The sequence below is a fragment of the Conger conger genome, chromosome 6, assembly GCF_963514075.1.
Source record: "Conger conger chromosome 6, fConCon1.1, whole genome shotgun sequence".
Taxonomy (NCBI): domain Eukaryota; kingdom Metazoa; phylum Chordata; class Actinopteri; order Anguilliformes; family Congridae; genus Conger; species Conger conger.
This window is the reverse complement of record NC_083765.1, coordinates 23,152,073-23,162,278: the sequence shown is the minus strand read 5'-3', so window position 1 is coordinate 23,162,278 and position 10,206 is coordinate 23,152,073. Positions and strand designations below refer to the sequence as shown.

Sequence of the window (10,206 nt, the reverse complement as noted above, 5' to 3'; positions counted from 1 at the left end):
GATTGCTATCAACCGGCCGGTGAACAAATAATGGCCCTGCTGCAAAATCCAGCTTGAAAATTGTGCTGGTCAAGCTGGTCTTAAAGCTGGTCTAGCTGAGTCTGAGCTGGTAGCATGTCACCCAGCTACCAACATAGCTGGTCAAACCATGTCAAGCTGGGAGCTGGTCTGAGCTGGTCTGACCTGGTCAACCAGCTAACAGTTGTTTCAAAACCAAACTTGAGCTGTTGTTTGTCAGCAGGGGGATCCAGTTAAAAGCTAAAATTTTAATATTAATTTGAAACTTTAATTCTCATCTTGGGAGCTCAAACTCACCAAGTGACACAAATGTCTTCAGGTAAACTTGCGACTTACCAACAGAACATATGTATTCTGGGAGGCATTCATTGAAGTGCAGCTCATTAAATTGACTGTTGAGTTTCCCTGAAGCTGATTTTCACACAGAAGGGAGTAAAAAGGAAACGGCACAAAGGAAATAAACTTGTGCTGATTCAAACATAATTAATGTGAAATCAATGCCCTTTGGCATTCTTCCAACTGCCGCTTCCTATTCTTTAATAAGACTGATGGAACAACGCAACCAAGCAAATTCCATGTATTTCTCATATAAATAACATTTTTTAAACTTTAAAAATTTGGATGCCCGGCTGTATCTGCCCAGCCCCTCTCCCAGAAGCGAGCTTGACCAATCACAGAGCCTCTCTGGGGCCCCTGAGGTGAGCTTGGCCAATCATAGGTCCTCTTGGAACCACTATAGAGGCGACATGGCTCAGGGAGTAAGAGCAGTCGTCTGGCAGTCGGAGGGTTGCCGGTTCGATCCCCCGCCCGGGCTGTGTCGGAGTGTCCCTGAGCAAGACACCTAACCCCTAAAAGCTCCTGACGAGTCGGTGCCTTGCATGGCAGCCAATCGCCGTTGGTGTGTGTGTGAGTGTGTGTATGAATGGGTGAATGAGAAGCATCAATTGTACAGCGCTTTGGATAAAGGCGCTATATAAATGCCAACCATTTACCATTTACCACTGAACTGAGCTTGACCAATCACAGAGCCTCTGGGGCCCCCTGAGGTAAGGGGTTGTGGCTAAGGGGACACGTGCCTGATGGGTATGAGCAGGATCATGAGCAGGGGGAAGATCATCTTCATGTAGGGCAGCGGATACATGCCAAACGCACACAGGACCAGCAGCTGCAGCATCTGCAGAGCAGTGAAGTAGTGGATCTTCCTCTGAGGAACCTTCCGGATATAGTGGGTGGGAGGGTAGGAGGTCTGGGGCATGGAGAGAGAAAGAGAGAGGGAGAGCAGATGTTGAGATCTGTGTTGAGGTGCAGCTGTTCATCTCTGTGTTGAGGTGTTAAGGCTGTGTTAAAGCAATAGGCTGTGTGTAGTGTTGTGTTGAGGCGTTAGGCTGTGTTTGGCGCTGCTGTGTTAAGACATTAGGCTGTGTTTGGCGCTGTGTTAAGGTGTTAGGCTGTGTTTGGCGCTGTGTTAAGGCGTTAGGCTGTGTTTGGCGCTGTGTTAAGGCGTTAGGCTGTGTTTAGCGCTGTGTTAAGGCGTTAGGCTGTGTTTAGCGCTGTGTTAAGGCGTTAGGCTGTGTTTAGCACTGTGTTAGGCTGTGTTTGGCGCTGTGTTAAGGCGTTAGGCTGTGTTTGGCGCTGTGTTAGGCTGTGTTTAGCGCTGTGTTAAGGCGTTAGGCTGTATTTAGCGCTGTGTTAAGGCGTTAGGCTGTATTTAGCGCTGTGTTAAGGCGTTAGGCTGTATTTAGCGCTGTGTTAAGGCGTTAGGCTGTGTTTGGCGCTGTGTTAAGGCGTTAGGCTGTGTTTGGCGCTGTGTTAAGGCGTTAGGCTGTGTTTGGCGCTGTGTTAGGCTGTGTTTAGCGCTGTGTTAAGGCGTTAGGCTGTGTTTGGCGCTGTGTTAAGGTGTTAGGCTGTATTTAGCGCTGTGTTAAGGCGTTAGGCTGTGTTTAGCGCTGTGTTGCCGTGTAGGCGTTACCTGCTCTTTGAGCAGCAGCGCCATGCGGTCACACATCTGGTTGCCGTCGATGGAGGTGAGGGCGATGTAGAGGAACAGGCCGTACAGCACGGGCTTGGGGATCCACTGCAGCGGCACGGGCAGCAGGAACACCGACACCCCGATGAAGATGTTCGCCGCCAGAGAGGTGAGCCGCGTCTCCTTCACACTCACAATACTGCTCACATACACACACATATACACACACACACACATATACACACGTATACACACACACGCACACACACATACACACATATACACACACGTACACACACACACACACACACAGTGGCATGGAAGTGTCATCAATGACTAGAAACAATCCCAGGAAATAAACACAAGCAAAACACAAACCAGCTCCACAAAACCTATTTGGCACTACATGCACCTACACCAGGGAGAATCAACTCTGGCCCTTAAATCCAAATCCAGCCCCGGTTTTCTTTTCACCAGGGTAATTAGTACTATGGATTGGCCAGACTTCACACCTGACTCCCAGGTAAAGGGAGGGTTTGCCAGTTCCCGGCCCTCAAGGGCCGTGAGCTGCTGATACCTGATCTACACACATTTTTTTGTGTTGCATAAGAGCTCATATACATGAATGTGACTGAAATGTTCATTTCCTCTCTGCCGTTAACCGTTTGGTGCAGACTTACGTCTCGTAAAGATGGCCGCCCTCCACCCTCTGCTCCACATAGGCCAGCTGGCGCACGTGCAGCGTGGAGTGGGGGAACGCCGCGTGCATCCATGGCAACCCCAGCACCGACATCAGGATGTTTATAAACCCCGAGAGCATCAGGTCCCAGTGATACGCTGTGCCTTTCAGTAACCTACGGCAACACACACATACAGTACATAAACACATACACACATACAGTACATGCACACACACTACACAATACAGCACAAACACACACATTCAGTACATACACATACACACCAGGTCCCAGTGATACACTGTGCCTTTCAGTAACCTACATCAACATACAACACATACGCAAATACACACACATACAGTACATACACCCATAGAGCACACACGCGCGCACCCACACACACACACAATTCAGCAGCACAATTCATTTCATGCCCGGTTTTCCCAGTACTACTTTAGTTTGTATAAAGTGCTGAAGTTTCTCTTGCTGTGGATCTCAGCAGTACAATCTCTAAAGGCAATGTGAGATCTGTGTCCTCACTAGATCCTTATGGGGACACGGGTTAAACAAACAGAGCGTACAGCGTACAACAACAGGGCGGTCTGGTGTGTGAGTGCTACACACACAAACCCGACCCTGTCCCAGCGTGGGGGGAGGGAGGGGTGGGGAGGGGGGGGTTTGAGTTACCTGTTCTCGGGGGCGTTGGTCAGCGACACCACAATGTTCTGGTCGATGAAGATGAGCAGGGCCAGGAGGAAGCCCAGGCCCATGGCGCTCAGGATGTTCAGGCCCGACAGCTTCTCGAAGGGTGCCACGTTGAACATGGGCCCGTTGTGGAAGTTGAACACGGGAACTGTAGCGCGCACACACACACACACACAGACGCAATACAAACAGGTTCTCAGTGATACATTTACATTTCAGTTATATTTCAGTTACATTTCAGTTACTTTCCTTTCAGTTACACGTCAGTTATATTTCAGTTACTTCCCGCCTCCACCCCAGTTTGGAAGGGGAATACTGTTCATCAACACTTGTTCCTGGCACCTCCACTTTCAATTACAGAGAGAGTGATGTCACAGAGCCAACAGTGCATCACCCTGTGGGCACTGGCTGAATTCAGTACCGGATCATGGGGCCCTTCCGTGCACAGTGCCTTAACAGGATGATCCACTGTGTTTGTTTCCCTGGAGTTCAGTGCGCTCGGCTTTTAAAAAGTCCAGGAATAACTTCACAGCTTTTATGACATTGGCTCAACTGGGGTTTTAAAAAAACATTTTTCATTCACTGTGGAAATGGCAGCAGGGAAGCCCAGTGTGACTTCCTGTCGGTAAATGGCAATATTGACAAAATGGAGGCTTTCTCTAAGAGACAAATCAGCCAGGCAGGACGTTAGGACGACTAAGGAAAGGTCTAAATTTAAGGACAGAAGTAAAAACATGGCCAGTATGACTTGTATTAAATGTATTAAAGAAGGACAATGGTGCTTCGATGGTGAAGCACACCAATTAGTATCTACTCTCCGCCATTTTGAATCATAACCCCTCAGCTTCCTCTGAAATTATAACATGATTCAAGTCTTGCCTCTTGTGTGCAGTCGAATGTAACTGTCAAAACCATTTTTTTTTAGCTCAAGCTAGGTTTTGACAGTGTACATTTGTTTTGCATTCACTAAAGAAACAGTTTTTTTTCAAACAAATTGTACAGTCCTGTTTCTGAACATGACTTCTGAACTAAAATAGTACTGTGTGTATCCTATCCTGTAGTACTCCGCTCTCTACTCCATTCCTGGAGCCAGCGGTTTAGACAGGTGTGTTTTATAGGGAGCTGGGTGTAGGAAAGGTGGGGGGAGAAAGGTGTACTGACGCGAGATGGCCCTGAACAGGTAGGAGCCCACGAAGGAGAACATGAGGACGGATATGGGCAGGGCGCAGTCCGACAGCACCTCTCGGACTTTGGCGTGGAGGAAGGGACTGCAAGACGAACAAAAACTCAATTACCCACAATCCTCAGGCACTGCAACAAACAGAGCATGCTCACATTGCTTCAGGTGTTGCAGACTGTTATTACTGTGTTGCAGAGATGAGGTCCTGTGTGTGTGTCTGCGTATGTGGGGGTTTGTGTGTGTGCGCATGTGAGAGGGCGCGTGTGTGTGAGTGTGTGCAGTATCATATGTATGTGTGTGTGTGTGTGTGTGTGTACCTGTGGGTGAGTGTGTATGTGGATGTATACCTGTGGGTGAGTGTGTGTGTGTGTGTGTGTGTGTAGAGTAAGCTCACAGCTCAGGAGACGCAGGTTAAACCCCAGGTGACACGGCAGGTGCAGTTTGATAAACACACTCCAGAGAGGAGCTCCAGAAATGTACTCAGCCTTACAAAGAGATAAACCTAAGCTGTGTAAACTGCGCCGGATGGCTGTGTCTGCTAAGCTAATAAATAACACAACAATAACACCGCAGCCAATGTGATTAAGACTGCTTCCTCCACCGTTAGCGGTGTGAAAAGGCACTACATTTAAACATTTCAAAAATACAGCAGTTTCAGGCAGCAGTAGAGCTGATTGATTCAGGCTCTTTAATCTGTTTCAGGGAAAGGGGGAAGGCGGCGCTGATTGTGTGTGCTAGAGGAGGTTTATGATATTAATCTGACCTCTAATATGCAATCTCACACACAACAAGTATCCATATGCTGCAGCGTCTGTGTGGCAGCGCATATCGTATTAGAATACATAATGTACCTCCTCTGGTTTGTACTGTGTAGTGTACTGTGTTGTGCTGTGCAGTGTGTTAGCGCACTGGTAGAGGGTGTCTGTACTGTGCAGTGCAGTGTGTTAACGCACTGGTAGAGGGCATCTGTACTGTGTAGTGTACTGTGTTAGCGCACTGGTAGAAGGTGTCGGTACTGTGTAGTGCAGTGTGTTAACGCACTGGTAGAGAGCGTCGGTACAGTGCAGCACAGTGTGTTAGCGCACTGGTAGAGGGTGTCTGTGCTGTGCAGTGCAGTGTGTTAGCGCACTGGTAGAGGGTGTCTGTGCTGTGTAGTGCAGTGTGTTAGCGCACTGGTAGAAAGTGTCTGTACTGTGTAGTGCAGTGTGTTAACGCACTGGTAGAGGGCATCTGTACTGTGTAGTGTACTGTGTTAGCGCACTGGTAGAGGGTGTCTGTACTGTGCAGTGTACTGTGTTAGCGCACTGGTAGAGGGTGTCTGTACTGTGCAGTGCAGTGTGTTAACGCACTGGTAGAGGGTGTCTGTGTTGTGTAGTGTACTGTGTTAGCGCACTGGTAGAAGGTGTCTGTACTGTGCAGTGCAGTGTGTTAGCGCACTGGTAGAGGGCATCTGTACTGTGCAGTGCAGTGTGTTAGCGCACTGGTAGAGGGTGTCTGTGTTGTGCAGTGCAGTGTGTTAGCGCACTGGTAGAGGGTGTCTGTGCTGTGCAGTGCAGTGTGTTAGCGCACTGGTAGAGGGCGTCGGTACAGTGCAGCACAGTGTGTTAGCGCACTGGTAGAGGGCGTCGGTACTGTGCAGTGCAGTGTGTTAACGCACTGGTAGAGGGCATCTGTACTGTGTAGTGTACTGTGTTAGCGCACTAGTAGAAGGTGTCTGTACTGTGTAGTGCAGTGTGTTAACGCACTGGTAGAAGGTGTCTGTGCTGTGTAGTGCAGTGTGTTAGCGCACTGGTAGAGGGCGTCGGTACAGTGCAGCACAGTGTGTTAGCGCACTGGTAGAAAGTGTCTGTACTGTGTAGTGCAGTGTGTTAACGCACTGGTAGAGGGCATCTGTACTGTGTAGTGTACTGTGTTAGCGCACTGGTAGAGGGCATCTGTACTGTGCAGTGTACTGTGTTAGCGCACTGGTAGAGGGTGTCTGTACTGTGCAGTGCAGTGTGTTAACGCACTGGTAGAGGGCATCTGTACTGTGCAGTGCAGTGTGTTAGCGCACTGGTAGAGGGTGTCTGTGCTGTGCAGTGCAGTGTGTTAGCGCACTGGTAGAGGGCGTCGGTACAGTGCAGCACAGTGTGTTAGTGCACTGGTAGAAAGTGTCTGTACTGTGTAGTGCAGTGTGTTAACGCACTGGTAGAGGGCATCTGTACTGTGTAGTGTACTGTGTTAGCGCACTGGTAGAGGGTGTCTGTGCTGTGTAGTGCAGTGTGTTAGCGCACTGGTAGAAAGTGTCTGTACTGTGTAGTGCAGTGTGTTAACGCACTGGTAGAGGGCATCTGTACTGTGTAGTGTACTGTGTTAGCGCACTGGTAGAGGGTGTCTGTACTGTGCAGTGCAGTGTGTTAACGCACTGGTAGAGGGTGTCTGTGCTGTGCAGTGCAGTGTGTTAGCGCACTGGTAGAGGGTGTCTGTACTGTGTAGTGCAGTGTGTTAGCGCACTGGTAGAAAGTGTCTGTACTGTGTAGTGCAGTGTGTTAACGCACTGGTAGAGGGCATCTGTACTGTGTAGTGTACTGTGTTAGCGCACTGGTAGAGGGTGTCTGTGCTGTGCAGTGCAGTGTGTTAGCGCACTGGTAGAGGGTGTCTGTACTGTGTAGTGCAGTGTGTTAGCGCACTGGTAGAAAGTGTCTGTACTGTGCAGTGCAGTGTGTTAACGCACTGGTAGAGGGTGCCTGTGCTGTGCAGTGCAGTGTGTTAACGCACTGGTAGAGGGCGTCGGTATAGTGCAGCGCAGTGTGTTAGCGCACTGGTAGAGGGTGTCTGTGCTGTGTAGTGCAGTGTGTTAGCGCACTGGTAGAGGGCGTCGGTATAGTGCAGCGCAGTGTGTTAGCGCACTGGTAGAGGGCGTAGGTATAGTGCAGCGCAGTGTGTTAGCGCATTGGTAGAGGGCGTCGGTACAGTGCAGAGCAGTGTGTTAGCGCACCTCCGTTTGAACTGGTACAGCGTGTAGCCGAGCCACAGGGTGCCCAGCGTGAGCAGCAGGCAGAGCACGGGCCGGTCGCGGGTGCACTGCACGATGACCTCCGCAAACGGGGGCAGGACTCCGCCCCCCGTGGAGTTGGCCGCGCCCCCCGTGGTGTTGGTCAGACCGTCTTGCATCAGCGCCCCCTGCAGGCGGTGCACCCCTCCTACGCTCAGGTTCCCCAGGACTGGGTTGTGGTAACACTTATGGAAAACTGGGGACAAAGGGGCAAAGGGAGAACAGGTCAGAGAGAGAGAGCGATACACGCACACAAACACAGAAATACATATACTGTGTCTGTTACTGTGGTGAATGGAGAAGCATCAATTGTACAGCGCTTTGGATAAAGGCGCTATATAAATGCCTGCCGTTTACCGTTTACCGTTACTGTGTTCCTGTTCTATTATGCAGATTTATTTGTATTGTTATTTACTGTTACTTATTGTTACATCAAAAAATGCTTATTGAATTTAACTGAAATAGAGAGGGATAGAGTAAGAGAAAAGGAAGATAGGAGCAGATTGAGAGGGGTGAGATGAGGAAAGAACAGGAAAGGGAGAGGAAGAGAAAGGGATAGAGAGAAAGAAAGAAGAGGGAAGTGAGAAAAGGGAAAAAGGTATAGACAGAAAAACAGAGAGAGAGAGACAGAGAGAGAGAGAGCATGTTAAATGATCTGAGATGAGAGCAGAAACTCCGGGTGTGATGCTTACTCTTTACGGTTCCCTTCACAGCGTCTCCCACGAAGGCAATGGAGATGAACAGGGCGATTACCTCCTCTGTAGACCTGTACCACAGAGCAAGAGTAAAAACTACAGCACCAGAATGCACTGCGCAACGAACCAACCACCTATACCAAACACATAACAACAGTAAAAACTATAACACCCAGAATACAGTGCAGCAACCACATTATAATAACATTAGTTCCAACTCCTGGGGATTTCCCATGATGCCCTACTCCAGGACTGACCGTTTGAAGAGCTTCATGAGGAGGCTGACGTTGAAGACTCCGCCAAGGATGAGGAAGAGGCTGTTCCACAGGCCGATGCAGGCGTAGAAGGCCGCAAAGTCAAGGTCGTAGTCATCACATATGCCTCGGATCACTGCAGTACACACACACACACACAGCCTGAGCAACACACACTCTGAAACACACACACACACAGCCTGAGCAACACACACTCTGCAACACACACACACACACAGCCTGAGCAACACACACTCTGCAACACACACACACAGCCTGAGCAACACACACTCTGCAACACACACACACACACACACACACACACACACCCTGAGCAACACACACTCTGCAACACAAACACACACACACACACACACACAGCCTGAGCAACAAACACTCTGCAACACACACACACACACAGCCTGAGCAACACACACTCTGCAACACACACACACACACACACACACACACAGCCTGAGCAACAAACACTCTGCAACACACACACACACACAGCCTGAGCAACACACACTCTGCAACACACACACACACACACACCCACACACACACACAACCTGCACACAGGTACTGACCCTACAACCTCATCTCAGCAGCACACACACAAACACACTGAATGAAGCAGCTTGCGTGCCGCAGTGCATGCTGGGTAAACGCACCGCTGATGAAGATGGCGAGGGGGGCGGTGGTGAGGGGGATGACGAGAGGAGACCCAGCAAGCAGGGAGTAGATCACCCCTCCGATGCACTGCCCGATGATGGTCTTCTGCACGTCTGAGAGAGGGAGGGACACAGCCACACATTTACTCTAACCCACACCTACCTCAAATGAAAAATTCAAATACATTTGATTATTTTTATGTGCTCGATTGATCTTGCCTGTTCAAGTTGAGCCAACCAAAAGGACCGGAAAGCAGGATTTGCACTTTTTGAGAGTATCTCATAGGTTCCAATACAGCAGTGAAAAGTATTTTCATCAGCAGGTTGTGCAGGTAGCAGGTAGCGCAAGTTTAGCAGGTTTAGCAGGTAGAGCAGGTTTAGCAGGGAGAGCAGGTTTAGCAGGTAGAGCAGGTTTAGCAGGTAGCGCAGGTAGAGCAGGTTTAGCAGGTTTATCAGGTAGCGCAGGTAGAGCAGGTAGAGAAGGTTTAGCAGGTTTATCAGGTAGCGCAGGTAGAGCAGGTAGAGAAGGTTTAGCAGGTTTAGCAGGTAGAGCAGGTTTAGCAGGTTTAGCAGGTAGAGCAGGTTTAGCAGGTAGCGCAGATAGAGCAGGTAGCAGGTAGCGCAGATAGAGCAGGTAGAGCAGGTTTAGCAGGTAGCACAGGTGGAGCAGGTAGAGAAGGTTTAGCAGGTTTATCAGGTAGCGCAGGTAGAGCAGGTAGAGAAGGTTTAGCAGGTTTAGCAGATTTAGCAGGTAGAGCAGGTTTAGCAGGTTTAGCAGGTAGAGCAGGTAGCGCAGGTAGCGCAGGTAGAGCAGGTTTAGCAGGTAGAGCAGGTTTAGCATGTTTAGCAGGTACAGCAGGTTTAGCATGTTTAGCAGGTAGAGCATGTTTACCAGGTAGAGAAGGTTTAGCATGTTTAGCAGGTAGAGCAGGTTGAGCAGGTAGCGCAGGTTTAGCAGGTAGCAGGTAGCGCAGATAGAGCAGGTAGAGCAGGTTTAGCA

At 49.6% G+C, this 10,206-nt stretch overlaps 1 protein-coding gene across 1 annotated transcript in view; it reads right to left on the bottom strand.

Moving 5' to 3' along the window:
- Positions 1-10,206, bottom strand: part of slc4a11 (solute carrier family 4 member 11) — a 63,751-nt gene that overhangs the window by 3,635 nt on the left and 49,910 nt on the right. Inside the window, exons 11-19 of the mRNA XM_061245487.1 lie at positions 9,207-9,320; positions 8,536-8,668; positions 8,276-8,349; positions 7,527-7,779; positions 4,531-4,637; positions 3,352-3,517; positions 2,665-2,838; positions 1,988-2,183; positions 1,095-1,264 (exon numbers count right to left, since the gene is read on the bottom strand). Of these exons, the coding sequence (XP_061101471.1) occupies positions 1,095-1,264; positions 1,988-2,183; positions 2,665-2,838; positions 3,352-3,517; positions 4,531-4,637; positions 7,527-7,779; positions 8,276-8,349; positions 8,536-8,668; positions 9,207-9,320 (1,387 nt within the window). The remainder of the gene's footprint in view (positions 1-1,094; positions 1,265-1,987; positions 2,184-2,664; positions 2,839-3,351; positions 3,518-4,530; positions 4,638-7,526; positions 7,780-8,275; positions 8,350-8,535; positions 8,669-9,206; positions 9,321-10,206) is intronic.